The sequence below is a fragment of the Vitis vinifera genome, chromosome 2, assembly GCF_030704535.1.
Source record: "Vitis vinifera cultivar Pinot Noir 40024 chromosome 2, ASM3070453v1".
NCBI lineage: Eukaryota > Viridiplantae > Streptophyta > Magnoliopsida > Vitales > Vitaceae > Vitis > Vitis vinifera.
The window spans coordinates 8584428-8603863 of record NC_081806.1 but is presented as its reverse complement, the minus strand read 5'-3'; the positions used below and the strand labels follow the sequence as shown (position 1 = coordinate 8603863).

Genomic DNA, 19436 nt, shown 5'->3' with positions numbered 1-19436 from the left:
AATCAAGTAAAAGAAACTAATAAAAGAAGCTAAATATATTATTATATCTCCTAATATCTTTATAAATTAGTTAGAGATCTAATCCACATGCACGCCATATTATATCCTGACCGTAGGATCGGAATACCTATATTTGAGCAAAGCAATGTTGACCTGGGGCGCGTAGGACTGTCGGAAGAGCGGGGGAGAGGGACCAATTTCATGGCTCTCCAGAATCCCAAGCGACCAACAGAGAACACTGCTATGCGTCCTCATAGCGCGTGAGGTTCACGCTTCTTTCGAGGCATGTCAGACTCAGATTCCAATTAATTCCCGATTTTTCAGCTTCGCCTTCCCACCTTGGAACTTGATGGTGTTTCCACAAGCGTTCACCTGGCGCGTGCATTCAGAGTCCAACCCAAAAGCGACCAAGACCATCGACGTAGTCAGTCACCCATTTTTTAAATTTAGGTTTTACAATTCTTTCCAATCAAATTCAGATAGAAACGTTTGACCGCCAATTAAGGAAATTACTAATGGGATTAGGTAAAATTTAACACACATTATTTAATAAAGGATTACTATTCGTAACATTCATTATGCTAAACGTAATATTTTTTTATCATATTTTTTTTTCACATATACCATTTTTAATAAAAAAAAATTCTCTTTAACCTCTTCTCAACATATTAAACCTAAATTCTAATTTATTAATACTGTAAATCACATACAAAATACAACGAATGATGAAATTTAATCATCTGATGATAATTTTTAGGTAAGATTTATAACTTTTATTTTTTTTATAAAGAAATATATATATTTATCAAATAAATAAATAAAAGAAATGAATGCTAAAATGTGGGGTGGAGGTTGGGAAAAAAAATAAAAAATGGTGAAATTGGAATGTGAGGTTGGGGAGGAGAGAGGAGAGAAAAGGGGAAATAATAAGAGAGGGTAGTTTAGGAAAGTAAAATGTTGTATTAGTAAAAATGGTGTTGCGAATAGTAATTGAGTTTAACAAGTTAAATTATTTTTAAATTATATTATATTAAGTTATTAACTTAAAACTTATTACTTAATTCCTATTTTAAATATTAAAATTATTTTATAAAATTTATTTTAAATAATCAAATTAACATATTTATCATCATAAATTATAATTAGGATAAATATGATCAAATAGTAATGGAAGTTGAGTTGTAATAAAAAAAAATATATTAGGATAAATAAGGGTAAAAAAGTAAAATAAAAATGTGATCTTAATAATAAATTAATTATTTTTTACTTTAAATAATTATTTTATTAAATATATTTAATTAGCTTAATAACTTAAGTTATTAAGTTCATTTATCAAATGCGGGCTAATAAATACACTATTTAAGGAGTAAAAAATTGAATTCATCCTAAATCAATTATAAAAATGATATGAAATTAAGGTATAAAAATATGGATAAGAGTGACAGGTGATGTTGTCTTTTTGGTACGTATGGAATAAAGTATGGTTGTGTTCTGGTTTGGAATCTTATTTTAAATTGATTTTAAGAGGGTAGTTATGGAATATTATGAAACTCCAAAGTTTGATCATGGGAAAAGTACAAGTTTGCTTTTTAATTTTCCCTTTCAACGATAATAAAGGCTGAATAAAAATGGAATATCTCATCATCTTTAAAGTTTAAACTCTAAACACTCCACCACCACGTGCCCCATCATACCACTATCATGTGACCTCCTGTTCCCTCTTTCTCTCTCTAGATTCTCTCACTTTCTTTATCCGTCTTTCCGCTGCCTGTTCCCTTTTCACAGATTTACTACTTCTAACCTTTTGAGCCTTTAGCATCCTCTCTCTCTCTCTCTAAAGGCTTTTTCCACTCACTCTTTCTCTGCTGCAGCCACTCCCCCGATATTCCGCCCCAAACACCCGAAACTCGTCTCCCCATTTCGCTGCTTCTTTCCCTCAATGCTGCTCTAGTCTAGTCCTTGTCCTTGTCCTTGTCCATGTGGAGCCACTGCTGCTGATGGGTTGCTTCCAATCCAAAACCGCCCACCTCCACTCCCCTGACGATCCCTCCTCCACCCCTGAACCCACCGCCAAGCCCGATTCAGGTCTCTATCTTTTACTCTACCTCTGCATTTTCATTTTTATTTTTTGTTTTGGCTTTGATGATGATCCTATTTTGAAATGTTTTGTGGGTATTTGGTCTGGAAGCTAATGGAGATCAGAGTGATCAGGAGCATCAAGTTCCCGCATTTAAGGAATACGGCCTCAGCGAGCTTCGCAAGGCTACCAACGGCTTCAGCAGCGACCACATAGTCTCCGAGAGCGGCGAGAAAGCTCCCAATGTTGTTTACAGAGGGAAACTCGACAGTAATCGCTTGGTTGCTGTCAAGCGCTTCTCCAAGCTGTCTTGGCCTGATGCTCAACAGTTTGTGGTGAGGAAAACCAGAATACCATTTTCAGTTTATGCATTGTGTTTGGTTGCAAAGAATAAAAAAGAGAAGAGAAAAAATGTTGGGTGTTTGTTCTTTCAAAAATTTTCTTTGGTATTGGGTTTTGGGTTTTTGAGTTGGGTCTGATGACTTTGATCGGCTTAGGCGGAGGCGGCTGGGGTTGGGAAGGTTAGGCACAAGAGATTGGTGAATCTGATTGGTTGCTGTGCTGAAGGAGATGAACGGCTTTTGGTAGCAGAATACATGCCCAATGATACTCTTTCCAAGCATCTATTCCACTGTATTGCTCATTCTCTCTCTCTTCAGTTTCCTTTGTTTATTAATTGATAAAATGGGTTAGATGGTATATAATTCCAGTCCATAATCTCATTGTTAAAATATAAATTTAGTACATGCTGAACGATACTTTTCCCAAGCATCTCTTTCTACTGTATCATTGCATCTAATTTTAGAAATTCTTTTCATTCTTTTTTCATATGATATTGTAAAATATAAAGCAGTTTCAGGTGCATTTTGTATACCTCAAAATGAATTTGAAAATGCTAGAATAAATTTTATCAACACTGAAAATTTTACTGATTTGAAATGCAGTTTTAGTTGCGTTTACTGGAAACTGGGTTAATCTAGGCTTTTCTGTTGTTGGGTTCGTAATGGAGAATTTGTTGAGACTGTCCTTAGTTATGCTGGCTGTTGGTGTTTGAGTTGACTTTGTTTGACATGACAAGTGAAATTCAATCATCTGGTCTGGTTTTATTTTTTTTAAGCTAAGACATACCAGATCGATGTAAACAAAGTGACTTATCTTTCACATAACTGGTCCCAAGCTCGGAGAAAGGAGCAGGGTTGTGGAAGGTGTGGCGAAAGGGATTCACCTTATATTTTGTCTCTGTTTTTCTTACCCTATCAATATTCTATAAAAAGCATTTGTATAGCCCATCTGAGCAGTGGGGATTAAGGCTTTGTTGAGTGTAGTAGTATATGATTGTGAATTTATTTTCCCCCCGTTTTGCCTTAAAATATTTTCAACACAATGTTTTTTGGTTCCAATCAAAAAGAGTTTGATGCTCTCATTTGTCACTGGTGTTCTCTCCAAGTAAAGTTGGCATTTACTTTTAGGTGGTATGAATGGTCTTTTCAATTGCCATGTGACTTTCTATCATTGATGGCCAGATTTGGAGACAGTCACTGACAATAGACAGCAGTCAGTAGAGATTAAAGGGGCTAGCTATTGGGAGTCGTACTGCAATTATTGATGCTGAGTTTTTGTTTTCACTTCCTCTGATGCTTGATCGCAGGGTATATAGGCATTGGAAATGGTTTTTTGTGCAGCTTAAGTATTATTTCTGTAATTACCTCCTTTTTTTTTATTTTTATATATCTTTAAATCACAACCTTATGTGGATTCTTTGACATTTCTTTTGTATTAGCAGATCATTTTTTAAGTCTTTCATTGTGTTTGAAATAGTAAGAACCCTTGTACAGTTTGTTTCTAGTATGAGTTCATTTCCATTAATTTTTGTTGCATTTCCTGTTAGTCTGCTTTATTCATCCCTCTTGTTATTTTTGCTTTATACTGCTGCTGTTCCCATTTTATCTGGCTGTTGCTTTGTATTGGTTTACACTGGTCAAGTTGACCACATTAATGGGTTAGTAGTTTATGAACTAGTACAAAGTACCCCTGTTCACAGCAACTAGGTTCTTTTGGCTAATCAGTGATCAGATTGACCATATATGGTTAATCAGTGATCAATTGGCTACCCCCCTGTTCATGGTGATTGAGTTTTTTCTGCCTGAAGGCAATGCCTAGTTTTCTCTCTCTCTCTCTCTCTCTCTCTGTTGACTATGTATGTGCATTGATCAAGGTTTGATATCTAGCTTCCTTTTTTGAAGCTTTTATTTTATTTTTCTATTTTCCCCCTTTTTACATAACTCCTACATGTTTCTTATAGGGGATAAGCAACCACTTCCATGGGACATGCGTGTGAGAGTTGCATATTATATTGCTCAGGCACTTGATCATTGTAATACAGAAAACCGGAAGATCTATCATGATTTGAATGCATATAGAGTTCTTTTTGATGAGGTAAGTCATGAATTATCTCTCTTCATGTTTCTTATTGTTGATTTGCTATGTCTAGGGGCTGATACATCTTCAGATTCTTTTATTTGAATACATTAGATCATTAGTCTTGTATGTAGATTGTCATCGATGTTCATTGATGGCATATTCATACTCTATATCTTGTTAAGCTGTTACTACAGATGGAAATGTTTAAAGTAAGTTTTAAGGCATTGTGCTGGGATGATTAAAGATATATCCTTAAATTGGTAATATTTTCTTTGCTTTTAGTCAGACATTTGGTGCACTTAGTTACTCTACTAATTCTATAAAATATTAATATGACTAAACAGCTCCATGGAGAAGTTGTACTACCATTTTCTCTAATATGAAGACTGCAGTACTTGTGTTGCTACTAGGGTTGGTTAAACGCCATGACTTGACAAACCTAACACTAAGAGACCAGCCAGCACCAGATTGCTGGTCCCATAACCTAACTTCCCCCCTATGGCCACAATTGGTGACTGGAAACTAATGCCATGATCCTATTAATTATTGTTGGTAGCAGATCCCACCATCTTATTTAACACCGATTTCTGTCAGGAAAAGGGAGAAACTTTAGTTGAGTTAGCATGGACCATAGCATGGTATAAGATAATTGTGATGCCTTCATTTGATGAGTGTAAAGAGCAGCAATTTGTAAAATTTGGGTTAGGGGCAAGTCCCTCTAGCTCCAACTCAACAGCTATGTTGTAAAAGACTATTGAGGCATATACCTTGAGGCTCTCCTATAGATGAGGCTCTGTGAATTAGCCTTAAGGGTATAGCCTTAGTTGGGGTAATTGAGGCTTAAGCCTCAAGTCTCACCCTATCAAGGGCCTTAACGCTAGATCCTCCAATATACAAAGGGTTCTAATGGGTTGAAGGCTATTGTGGGCTTTAGGTATATATTTTATAAAAGGCTTACACCTTAATCTTCAATTAGTTTTAGTGGATTCTGTGCCTTTGTGGGTTTTGGTATTGATATAAATGTTTTGTCTTAGGTTGAGGCATGGGTTAAATCTTTTACAAAATGAGGGCCTACTTCACTTTCAATTAGCCCTTTAAATGAAAGAGGAAAAAGGGAGATTGAGAAGAAGAAATAAGGGAATCGTTGGCTTTTGTAGGGTTGAGCTCATATGTCACTATCTTCGTTGATGGATAGGGGAAAACACCACTATAATTGATGGATAAAGAAGAATAATGGGTGGACATTAATACCGATGGGAGGATAATACAACAATTAGATATGATTATGATTCCTTAGAAAATCCTACAAGTGACTCATGATGCTATTGAAGATTATTTGATGAAGCCATAATAGAGTTGAATCTTATTGACCATGACAAATAACTATTTTTTTATTATGAATTCTATGGTTTTCTTATTATTCAATTTTCATGTGATTTTGCTATCATGCTTATGATTTTATTTTTTTGGATAATTTTATTATTTATTTATTTGTTTGTTTAAGTTGAGGCTTACACCTTGTTCCACCTTGAGGTCTATGTGTCACCTCATTTGGGTAAAATACCTCAAGACTGCCTTTAGCCTTTTAAAACATTGCTTAATAGATTGTGGGTTGACCATATGGACTGCACTAAGTACAATTCTACAAGATAATGATGCAGTAATAGCTACTAAGGTGTGAAACATGTTTTTCATGTCCAGAGAAGAACCAAATCAAGATACTCTGCATCCCAATTACCTAGGCTATGCTATGCAAATTGTTGTTTTGCCATTTAGTTTTGTTGGCCAGTATTTGCAATAAGGTGTTGGCCAGGATGTCCGTTCACCATCTTTGATCCTTGTTCTCTCATGGTTCCTATTAAAAAGTCTTTGAGGAGATTTAAAAAACCCTTCATAATTTGGCTACTAATGAGTTGATTGGCTAGGTGCTAGTTGAGGGCTGGTATTGTATTTCCTTTTCTTTTTGTGCCCTTTGGCACCTCTTGTATACCCCTTGTATGCTTTTGGGTCAGCCTCAAGGTGCCCTTTTCTAATATATGCTTTTTGTGTGTTTGCCTATCAAAAAAATAATTTGGCTACTAATGATAATTTTTAGGTCATGAAAAAGGTGATCTAACCTAAGAAAAATTGTGTTATGTTCTTATTGTTATTATTGCCTATTTCAAGAAGATATAAATGGCTCCCTCTGTTAATGTAGATATGCATTTAGATCTTATTCTCATGCACATCTTGTGGCCACCAAATTCTCTCTATCCTCATACTTTATAACTAAATTTTGCACTTGTGTCAGGATGGTGACCCTCGTTTATCAAGTTTTGGCCTTATGAAAAATAGTCGAGATGGTAAAAGCTACAGTACAAACTTGGCTTATACTCCACCAGAGTTTTTGCGAACAGGTACACTACACTGAAACATTACAACATATATCATTCAGGATAAATTGACTTGGTTATTAAATTTTTTTTGTCGGCTTCTAATTTACTTATTTGTTCCAAGGATTTCATTTAGACGTATATACTTTAGTTATATGATCCCCAGTTTATTCTGTTCTTACCTAGGATTATTGTGCATGATGTGCTTGGTATTGGATTTTGTTTCTGGAGGTAATTAAAATGCGTGCAGAGGCAGATGAACATTTTGGAAAGTCTTACTAGTAGAGTGCTACAATTCAGATGAGAAGCACTTCTGTTTGGATCATATTCAGATTATATTTGTCCATATTTACTTTTCTACTAGAACCTTATGAGTCATTCTTTGTTATCAATAATAATTCAACCTGCCATAAAAAAGTTGTTTTGATCATGGTGTTAAATCTGGACTATCTGGTACGTGTCAGCAGTTTTTACTTGATGAGGCCTTTTCTTCTGCTGCTCCCTGCCAGCACCCCACCTTTTGTAATTTCAAAAGGTAGGGCAAACTGAAAAACCAGGCGACATTTATTATAATCATGTGTCAGAGATTCTTGTAATTGTGAACATTAGAAATTATTTGATGTCTGGGTCTGTTAGCTTACTAAGGTTTATTTACGCTGTACATGGTGGGATTTTCTGGCTTGTAGATACATCTTTTTATTCTTTATTTTAAATTTTTTGTAGCTCAGGGAAGCCTCTTTTGGCCTCAGTACCCCTGTAGATACATAAATGTTCATTATAGTTGTTTGTTCTCTTAAACCTTTCTATGATCCATATCTGTGATGGGCCTCCCATTCATATATTCATTCTCAGACAGTAATTCAGGGGTTGTAACTCAAGGAATCTAACTTGTGGGGTCAACCTCTAAATTTATCAACATATATCAATGGGTGAAAATTTTACTACTGGCAATTGGTTGTATTTGTTATCTTGCAAACACATGAAGGTTTTGCTGATTCTGATGAGTTCAGGGAGAGTTTTGGAAAATAAAGGCTATCATCCAATGATGAGGACAAGCACTTGCATGAGCCTTTTGGATTTAAACATGGTATAGAGACCAACCATGCGGCGGGATTCAGATAATTTCTTGTGCCAAAGTTATCTTGACAATAGAATCATCTAAATTTAGTACTTTTTCTAGCAATTTCAGAAGGTATCCCATTTTTAGAATACTATAGCTGCTGTATAGCAAAATTAATGTATTTGATGGATACATTTATTTTTGTTTCCGTTTTTTTAAAAAAAAATTCAAAGGTCTTTGAGTGCACTACTCTGAGATGTTAAGAAAGCATTCTTATGATGTGTAACATTCAATTAGATGAGGTAATCTTTATAGTTTATGCTTGTGTGATACTCTACAGCTGATTTGTGACTCATCCAATTTTAAGATTATTATGTCTCAATTTTTTTTTCTCATTTTGTAAAATTTTGGCATCTAATTTTATATGAATTCATTCTGAATATTAATCCTAGAAGAAACTCAAAAGGCTGTCAATTGTTTTTTTTTTTTTAAAAAAAAGGTGAAATAATGCAATAGCACTTTCATTTTAAGAATCTGAACTAGAAATTAAGAAAATTGTCTGGGCTGCATGTGCAAAATTGAAAGGGTTATTTGTGCCTGTGCGTCAAAGAAAGAAAGATAGTTTGTTGGCAAAACTTTTGATTTTATTCTTCTTAGCACCTATGCATATTGGATACTTTTTTCTCTAATTTTTTTTCCCTTTGTAGCACTTGTGAAGTCAGCTTATAGTTCATGCTAATTATATCAAAGCATAAATTGTGTCAGACTATGCTTCAATCAAACAGTGGGAAACCAAGACATGTCTCCAAGTATTACAGTGATGAAATAGGAAAACCTATTTGGGTGACATAAACATGTTAAGCATGAGGTTGTTATACATTAATGAACTTTTAGCCTGATAACTATTATGTCCATATTTTCAGGTATTTGTGGTATTTTACTCATTTTTCTTGCTTATGAGTGATAAATTCTGTGCATTGTGGCTCTCTTGGTATTAGATCCTGTCCCATTGATATGATATGAAATGTATTTGATTTGATGTTGACATTTGAGATTCCATATGAAAGCAAATTTGATCAGGTCATGAAACTGTGCAGGGAGGGTCATTCCAGAGAGTGTGATATACAGTTATGGAACAGTTCTATTGGACCTGTTGAGTGGGAAGCATATCCCTCCAAGTCATGTATGTTGCTTTCCATGCCATATACTTGTTAGATTGTTCTCCATGGTTTGAAACTCTCAGGGATTTTTACTCTGCAGTTTAATGTGCTAGTTTTTCTTTATTCATGCCTTGGAAACATATTTGTCATTTTGATGTTGCTGCAGAAAAAAGCTACTAAAATGGCAGACAGTGTTCTTGAAAAGGCTGGATCACAACCTATCCTTTTGATAATTAAATCTCTCTAAATTCGAAACTGATCTTTGGATTTTCTTTGATATCTGGAATTGAGTTGAGCATTTTATAAAGAACTAACACATGTAATTACTTATTCAAACAAGCTACCTTAAACTTGTCAAGTACATATTTGCTTATGAAGTTTGCACATGACTCCAGTGTTTCTGAACTTTTCTTTCAGTGTGTGCATGTAGTTATTTTGTCAGAAGTTTGAAGGCTTCTATATATTTTACCTTCTTGGAATGGTACTTTGCAGCAGCATTGCAGAACTTTCTAAAGCTAAATAGTTATTAACATCAATACTCCGTGTAGCAAGATCTCTACATCCATAAACATGCCATATGCTTGCCCTAAACCATGTTCTTACTAGTATTACCACCTTGATGTATGATACTACTTGTAGGTAGTTGGAGGTTATATCCAGTAGGCATATTCAGGAAAGTTAACAGATATAGCTGATTCCATTACTTGTGTTGTTAGTGATATTATTCTTTCTTTTTACCAAAAAAAATTGCTTTGTAACTGTTTGAATAATTGTTAGAACTTTATTGCTTCTTCAGGCACTGGACTTAATAAGGGGGAAAAATGTATTGTTGTTGATGGATTCATCATTGGAAGGACAGTATGCCAATGATGATGCTACTAAGTTGGTTGAACTTGCTTCAAAATGTCTTCAGTCTGAGGCCAGGGATCGACCTGATACTAATTTTCTTCTTACAGCAGTAGCACCCCTTCAAAAGCAGAAAGAGGTGAAATTTTAGTGAATCTGTAACGTTGGAATTACAGTTCATATTAGTTTTTGATGTACATTAAATATTCTGGTTTGTGCTGTTATGTAATCCTTCATTTGTTCCTAATATGCTCCAGTTATTCTCTTTGGTATTCAGGTGGCATCTCATGTTCTAATGGGCCTGACTAAGACTACAGTTGTGCTGCCAACCATGCTGTCTCCTCTTGGAAAGGCTTGTGCAAGGATGGATCTTACTGCTGTACATGATATATTGCTTAAAACAGGTTATAAAGATGAAGAGGGTGCGGAGAATGAGGTAAATAGAATAATTTATTCTGGTCCTTTACATTATCCTGGACAACTACTTGTAATTCCATCTGACCAGTTGATAAGTCTTATAAAACTACCAAAATCATGTAGCTATTTTCATTACCAAATGTTTCTTTTGAACTCTGCTACTTTCAGATGAGTGTTGGTCTTTTCATGGGTGGTTGATTTACAACCACTCACTTCTGAAAAGCACCTCATTAGGATTTTATTACAAGATTTTATGGTGGTTGTTACTTTTCTTTTGTAGATAAGGTCTTGCTATTGTTATGATTTTCATTTCCCTTTTTATGTTTGTCTTTGATTTGTGCTTGTGCTCTTAGCAGTCCTACATCATGATATTCTGCACTGACATTGCAATCTCTATATGTAGCTTTCATTTCAAGAATGGACACAACAAGTGCAAGAGATGTTGAACACAAAGAAATTCGGGGATATTGCATTTAGGGACAAGGATTTCAAGAGTGCAATTGATTATTATTCAAAGGTATTGTCCCTTCACTGAACTTGTCTTCATCAAGCATTGGGTGGTGGATTTTTGAAAATGATATTTGTTGAGTTACCAATTGATTGGATATCTCTCCTTGGCCATGCATGGGTCAGTTGTGTCTATTTGATACTGAATCTGTCACATTCAGTATCGTTTGGACCGAGTACATACTAATTTCAAGGTATATAAGTTAGTCATACATGAAATTTTCTTATAATTTTAGCCTGAAGGATATAGATTTTTAATTAATTAGCCTCCAGACCTGAAAGGTAAACCTATTACTTGGTTATTTGATTTGTTTTGATGTAATACCTAGAGGGAAACTATGTGTTTGTGCATGTGCAAACACATTTGTCATAGAAGGGCCTACTAATTGTGAAATAGAGAAGCCATTGTTTCCCTAAATGCATAAGCAACCTCACTAAGCTTGTTTACTTATGAATTGAGTCAATATGTACTCATAAATAGCGTTACCAGGATCTCTTGTATTAAAGCCTCTGAATAACCTTATCACTCAATTTTAAGTTATTCCTTTGTATAAGAACTTTAAACATTAATGCTGCAACTTCTGTTCTTCTCATAGCTCTCTGGGAATTTTAGCTACTGATTTTTTTTTTCTTTTTTTTTTTTGTACTCCTATTTCTGAATTGTTTCTGAATATTATCTTCTTTGAGAAGTTCCCGCAAATTTCCTGGCTTCTCTTCTTCATTCTGTGATGTTGAGAAATCCTAAATTTAATCTAGACAACAAATATGATTATATCCCTCAGCTCATTACGTTGTACGATCCTTTTGTTGAAATCCATTGCATTTACAATCCATTTGGCACAGTTTTTCCATTCTGCATTCTGGCTCATGCATTTCTATGAATTTGAGATTAAGTTCATTTTGTCTCAGTTATATAGTTAAAGAAATTTTATTTGTTTTTTTTTTACTTTGTGAGAAACAGCTAGTAGTTATGATGCCTGTACCTTCGGCTACTGTCTTTGCAAGGAGAGCCCTCTCATACTTGATGATTGGACAAGCAGAACTTGCCTTGAGGGATGCCATGCAGGCTCAGGTATGCATACCAGAGTGGCCCACTGCATTCTATCTGCAGGCTCTTGCACTCTCCAAGCTTGGAATGGAAACAGATGCTCAGGACATGCTCAACGATGGGGCAGCATTCGAGGCCAAGAGGCACAACAGCTGGCGCAACTGAAGTATAAACCCCATAACTGGTAGTGTCTCTTGGGTCCTTCACTTGTAGAATGAATTGCTGGATTAGGAAACTGAAGTGCTAGGAGAAAATGATTTGTGGTGATAGATTTTTTCCAGGAAATACTATCAAATCCCCTTGTAGACTACACAGTTACAGGCCTGATCAATATATGATGTATTCATAAAAAGATAGAAATAAGTTAAATTGATGTGTTGTCTCTAATCACCCATGATGGTAAATGTGAAGACAGTATCTTTGAATCAAAACCAGTTTATGCACACACTAGTCAAGAAATATGGCCATTGTGATTGAAGAAAACGAGGTGGGTCTAAGTTGGTGGCACTCTTTGCATCCATTCTTGGGTCCTCTATAGCAGAGGTAGGACCAATTTCATTAGATGAAGTATAGAGTGAAAGTCAAAAATGTAAGCCATCCTTCCTTGGAACCATCTGATTTTAACAGGACAACTATCATAACTAAAACAATCTATTATCGTGTACAGGTCCCGGCCTTTTTTTTTTTAAATGTTCTAAGCAGGCCATGGCATAATCTGCTCTACCAAGGACAAAGTAATTGCAGCAAAAGAAGCATCCTTTGAAAATGTGGGGGAAGAAGAACTTCTAGCAGAAGAGAAATGTATTAAATTGCATGACAGTGGGGAATCTGAAGAAAAAGTACCAAGATTTGGACGAGAAATCCATAGGAAAATGAAATTCTGCCAAGGGAGTTGGCGGAAATGGCTACCAAGTTTGAAAAAGAAAAAGATGAGGCAACAATGTAGTTTAAGTCCAAAATAATCCATTGGTAGAAAAAAAAATGGTAAGAATAGTACCCATTTCAAAATATTTATTAAAAATAATTTTTTGTATCCACGTAAACATCTACATGAATTTTTTTTTTAAGTGTAAAAACCCACCGTTGGTAATTAAAGTTTTAAAAGTTTCAAAAATATCCTTAAAACCACAGTTTGTGATTGTGGTTTTACAATTTTCTTTATAACCACAGTTACAAAATTATTTTTCATCCACCCCAATTTTAATGGTAAAATATTCTTTATCATAATAACCATAAAACCACAACTAGTAAGGAATAACCTAAAATCATAATCATTGACATTATTTTTTATATGAAAATATAAAATTTTAAATAATATAAATAATTTGTTTAGTTATTTTAAAATTTAAAAATAATATGAAAAAATAATTTTCTTTAATTCATATGTGATAAAATTCATAAAAAAAATAAATATTTTATTTACCATAAATATATAAATTTTTATGGAAATGCACGTAGGCGAAATTATTTTCTCAAAATTTCAAGGAAAATATGAAAAAATAAGGATAAATATATATATATATATATATATATATAATTTTAAAACAGTCGTAAAGAGAAAATTTATTAAGGATAATTTGTAAAAAATATAGTTTTAAATTGACAATGGAAAATTGTAAGAAATTTTCTCTAATCCGAAAGGAATTTTAAGGAAATTTGGTACATCGTTAAGAAATTTTGGTACATCTATAATTTACACTAAAATTAAAAATAAAAAAGCAAAGTTCTAAAATCTTTTTTTTTTTTTTTTAGTTGATGTATGGTTATATGAGTTCTCCTTAAAAATATTTGTGAAACCACAGTTAGTAACTGTGGTTTTAAAGAAAATTATAAAACCATAGTCTGTAACTGTGGTTTTAAAGAAACTTGTAAAACCGCAATCTGCAACTGTGGTTTTTAGGATATTTTTAAAACCACAATTACTAACTGTGGTTTTGTGGTTATTATGATAAATAATATTTTAAAAATAATATTAAAATCACAATACCATTAAAATGGGGGTGGATTAAAAATAATTTTGAAACCATAGTTAGTAACTGTGGTTCTAAGGAAAATTGTAAAACCATAGTCACATATTATGATTTTAAGGATATTTCTAAAACTTTTAAAACCACAGTCATCAACGGTGGTTTTTTACACTAAAAAAAATTCATGTGGATGCTTACGTGGATACAAAATATTACTTTGACAAATATTTTGAAATGAGTACTATTCTTACCATTTTTTTTCTACCAATGGATTATTTTAGACTTAAACTAGGCAACTATGAACCCGAGAGTTAGTTATCCAAGCAATAGGGCTCTTTCTATATTGTACTATGTTTTTACCTTAACAACTTAGGTTAAGAAAAACTAGAGAAAAAAAAAATAAGTATAACCTTTTTAGTACTCCATGTATCATCCTCAGAGATTAGTCTATGGAAATTTGTCGATACTAAGCTGAGTGCTTGTTACTTGTATTCTAAAATGAAATTATTGAGCTGATTGATTTTTTGCAATTTATAAATTAGTAAAAAAAATCTAAATAACTTAGCAAAATATTTAAATATTTTTACTCTACTAATTCAAGGGTAGGGGTTCCACAATCCAACTTTGAAAATAGAACCTTGGAGAGAACAAGGGCTTCTGTTTATGAGGATCGTAGGGTTTTTGGTCCATTGGTTGGTTGAGGTCAACTTGAGTTTTACAACTCAGATTCATATCCAAACTCTAGTTTTCCATTCAATCTTGATACCTAATTACTATCACATAAATGAAAATTAATTTAGGTTTAGGTCTTAACTCTTTAGCCCTTACCATTCTTATAGATTTGTCACAATGTAGGTAATGAGAGAGATGATTGAGATAACTAGGGAGAATCCCCTATATTCAATAATGACCTATTGTACCATCACCTAGTTCAAAATAACCGGGCGAGTTTCTTGTTTTCAACATTTTTACCTTTAACCTTCATTGATGTCATTATTAATTCCTTTTTATCCATTGTTCCTCTTTCAATTTCTAACCTTCGGTTTTCTTTGCTTCACATCCCAAGATAGAGTTTAGTCTCTCATGGTGGTGGTGTTACTCACACAATTCATAAAGAAAGTTGAAAACATCATTCTTGAATTAAAGGAAACTAAAAACAATAATTAAATTGCATAAATAAAACAAACCTAGAGACTTCTCAATGTTTTCTCCCTAAAATGTAAAAAACAATATAAAAATCTCCCATAACCTAAGACAAATGGGTTTAAATAGTAAGAAGACAAACTAGCCACATGGCATAGCCATATTGGCCAAAATATTTAAAAATTATATGAAATTTAAAAAATGGGCATCATCTCTTTGAATATTGAACCATTTAAACTCTTCTCGAGCTTGGTGGATGCTTGGAACATAAAGATCTATTGAAGTTCAAAAGCTTAGAAATGCGTGTTTTAAAGTTAGGGAGTCGAGTTTAGTTTTGAAAATTGGAATGCATTATTAGAGGAGTTTGAGTTGAGTTTGAATGTTAAGTGATTTTCAAACTTAACTTCTGCTAAAATCTCATGTTTTCTACTTAAGTTCAAAGTGAGTTTGAAATCCATGTGATTTGCAAATCATTTTCTCCCAATCTTCATGTTTTCACCTTTATTTTGGTTTTGAATGCCTGATTCAAAATTTTCAAATTAGTTTTTACTCTACACAACTTTGGTTTAAATGACCATATTTCCTTGGTTTCAACTACAATTCATACACCATTTGAAGGTTGTATTTCTTAGGTCTTGAGCTTAGAAACTATATGTGACTTTCCCCAAAAAAGTCATGAGAAGTAGCCTAGAATTCAACTTAAAGCAAGGTTTGATTCCTTCTAGCTTGTTTAAGTTCTAATTTCCATGTGAACTTGGAGACATGGTTCCTAACCTTCTTCCTCATAGTTTCTTTGCTCTCTAACTCTCTCTATAACCTTCATTTTGTTAACCCAAGGATAATCTCAATATTAATGATAACAAAGCAAAGGTTAAAGGACACTAGTGTGTTTTTTTGCTCAAGTTCACAGGTTAGAAAAAGTATTATCATTTTATATGTCATAAGTCTTCTCGGAGAAGAAAAATGTAAGATTCCAAAGGAAGGTGCAAGAAGATTTTTTAATTCTCACAAAAACCTTAGTAAAGCTTCTTATTTGACTTCTCTTGCTTACATATCAAGTATTTGTACTCCACATAAGGATGACTTAAGCTATCTAGCGTTAGAGACTCCATTGAACCTTAAGTTCTTCATAAAAATTCTCAAGTTTTTGTAAAAACTATTCTCAACTTAACTAAGGTGTTTTCAAACTTTGAAAATATTTCCAAAATATCAATTAAGTTTTGAATAAATTTGTTGGAAAATGGTTGTAGCCCAAAACTTACTTAAACTTACATTTAATTCAAAGTTGAGCACATGTGGATGTCCACTTGCCTTGTGGTGTGAGTTTTTGACTACTGGAAGGGATGTAGACATCTACTTGGATAACTAGTTGTCATGTGTTATGATTTTTGGCTATTAGAAGCCTTGTGGACATCCATCTAGATGTCCACTTAGCAATGTGGATGACAGGTGGACTTGTACATCTGTTTTTTAACCTCAAATCGCTCATTGCAACTCATTAAATGCTTTAATGGTTGGTATGTAAACGACCATACAGACATTTAGTTCTATAGGTTTTATTTCTAATTGGTAGTTTAATTCCAAAACCTATTTAAACGTAACCTCTGATTCATTTAGGAAGTAACAAGAACTTGAATTTCACTTTTATTGCTCATTTAAGCTTCTTAAATTCAAATATGTACTTTATATCTAAATTTGCCCATCCTCATTAGAAAGCACTTACACTTGAGCTTCTACATCTTTGTATATCTACTCTTTGAGAGAGTTTTCTTCATTTATTCCCTTTTGTACTTGAGAGAATTAGTGTGTAAGGAGTTAAGGAATTCTCCTAAGTTGATGTAAAGGTCCATGGAACTTAAGAATCTAAGTGTATAAGACATTTAAGAGTTGTGGCTAAGAAAACTCTTGAGATAGTGGAAATACCTCTAAGCTTGGAAAGAAGTTGGAGGAAGTGGACATAGGCCACTACCAAGCCACTATAAATCACTGTTTGCAATCTCTCTTGATCTTTAACTCTTCTTTACTTTGTTTCATTTTGCCTTCGTTCATTGATATTTTATTTATTAGTAGTAAAAGTATAAAAAAAAGTTTTATTTTATCAACATACAATTCACCAACCTCCTTCCTTCCCTTCCTAGGGTATACCCTTAGGTTGAATTAATAAGACTTTTCATACTTCTCAACTTTCATGTTGTGTCTTCCTTCATATTCACTTGCTTAAATGACTTCCCTCCTTTATTTATTTTAGTTTAAGTTGGGTTTTTTTTTTTTCACTTTGCATTATTTTCATCCATTTACCCTAAAATTAAGCTCAAAATATATTTAAATCCATAGCTAGGGTATTAGCAACATTTGAAGTTAAGTTAGGTGAGTTGAGCATTTTATATAACATAAACCATATTATTTATGTGCTAAGAACAAATTTGGTCTCCAATAATTGAGTCTAAATACCTTAGTTATGATTTAGGACACAAAGAATGTAGGGTGAAGTATGGTATTCTTCTTTCACCAAAAGCTGAAGAAAACAAAAATGAAAACCCAATTACTAAGGAAGCTAAAAAGAGTGAAAAAATTAGCTCTTATAAAGGGGATTAGTAAAGTGAGCAACCAAGGCTTTATATATTGAGTACTAATTGAGCACATAGATGATACTCCTCTACATGAGATGTATTTTGTTTTAAATATTTATAGAAACAATCTTTCTTAAACATACTTTGATTTGCAAGGTGTAGTGACTATGATTTTACTGTTAAAATTTTTTTTCATCCGTTAACTAAGAATTGTTTTTCATTAACTTTGTAATGGTATTACCTTTGTTTTCTTTAATTCTATGATAAGATCTATGTGTTTTTAACTTATTACTTTTACATAATATATGCACACTCATGTTTAATCTACAATCTCGATTCTATTTACTCCATTGATGGAGTCAATATCTTAAGTAGGCTTTTATTACACCAAATTGTTATTATTTTCTTTCATAGTTATGCCTAATTTTAAGGGCAACCACTCATTCACATAATTATAGTTTCAAAACAATATAAACCAACTAAAAACTTACAATATCAATCAAATACATTTTCAAAAATAATATTTTAATTCATAATGTTTAATGGCTTTATCAATTATTCACTATCCAAAGTTTGTAAATAATAAGCTCCTAAGCTAACTTCTCCACGTTCTTATTATGGTTCTTCTCAATTTGGCCTTATATAACATCCCTTCATTGGGTTTTATGTGTCTTCGAAAACACATCTAATCGACTACTTGCAAAGTTCTCTTCTTCACCATTTTGTCATATTCCCTAGTTATTGTTGGCCAATATGATGCAATGTTGACATATGTGCACCATTTTTTTTTCTTTTAACCAATCCAAGGCTTGTTCACTTTTTTCCTTTAATGGATCCAAGGTTTGTTGAGCCTTGGAATCATTCTTTAGATAAATCTCGTAAACACAAGAGTCTTCTACTAGATGGATTTTTTTGAATCCTGACATAGAGGGATGGAAACCTCTAAGAGAGTTGGTGGTTAGGGTTCACTTTCTTTCTAAGTGAACAAAATGCAAAACCAGAGTTACAACCATAAGGAGGGTGTTTGTAGGCTTCTAGTGGGCTTAAGTGACTTAAGCTCATCTTAGGCTTGGGTCAGTTAATTTAGACTACATGGGTTCTAATTGATTAATTAAGCTAATTGAATTTCAAATAATCAATTAGCTCAGTCCAGAAAGATTGTTCACAAGCTCTCTTTCAACTTTGTATATTTATTAAAACGCCTTTATACACATAAGTGAACTAAGAATACACTTAACCCTCATAATTAATCTATGTCATCATGGAAACCAAGTTCGATTACACTCTAGTATCTTATGTATATTATAAAGAGACAAAAGTGTTAAGGTTCATGACCTATTATCCACCATATGCAAACTCCTCATAAAATTGATGTTCGTAATTTAACAAAGTGAATGATATTAGTCTTTCAAGATTACCTTTACAATACTTAAGTATCTAATCCTTTTATTATGTGATTAACTAACATCCTCCTCACAAAGAACTTGTATCAAGTTTTAATTAAGGAACTACTATAATCATAGATTTCTTGAACACACTTTCTTAGGATCACCCAATGGGACATGCTATCTCAATCTCTATAAGATATCATAATGCCTCTATTAAGAATATATGTTGTTGCGAGTTTCCATAAATAGTGACCTAATCCATAAAGAATATATGACAACCTCAAGCACTCACTCATAGGTCAAAGTTATAGTGAACTTTGGTATAAGCTTAGTATTCTCTCAAGGTTAAGAGAACATATATTATAGCAGCTTGATAAAGTCATGACTTCTGGATAGTCTTATGTCAACTCATCGTAGGTCTTATCCAATATGTAATTGTACACACTAATACACTCACCAT

General features: G+C 33.3%; 1 protein-coding gene across 1 annotated transcript; it reads left to right on the top strand.

Moving 5' to 3' along the window:
• Positions 1 to 1761: 1761 nt before the first annotated feature.
• LOC100264404 (serine/threonine-protein kinase BSK2) lies at positions 1762 to 12281 on the top strand. Its single transcript, XM_002280566.5, has 10 exons — positions 1762 to 2085; positions 2189 to 2412; positions 2575 to 2710; positions 4380 to 4513; positions 6789 to 6894; positions 9028 to 9113; positions 9887 to 10075; positions 10214 to 10372; positions 10757 to 10870; positions 11822 to 12281. Exons 1-10 carry the CDS (start codon positions 1998 to 2000, stop codon positions 12071 to 12073), a joined length of 1488 nt encoding a protein of 495 aa, XP_002280602.1. The 5' UTR covers positions 1762 to 1997; the 3' UTR covers positions 12074 to 12281.
• The last annotated feature ends 7155 nt before the right edge of the window (positions 12282 to 19436 follow it).

Coding starts and splice junctions, on each gene's coding strand:
- LOC100264404 (XM_002280566.5), top strand. CDS start 1,998: ATGGGTTGCTTCCAATCCAAAACCGCCCACCTCCACTCCCCTGACGAT. Junction 6,895..9,027: donor ACCAGAGTTTTTGCGAACAG/GTACACTACACT, acceptor GAAACTGTGCAG/GGAGGGTCATTCCAGAGAGT. Junction 10,373..10,756: donor AAGAGGGTGCGGAGAATGAG/GTAAATAGAATA, acceptor CTCTATATGTAG/CTTTCATTTCAAGAATGGAC.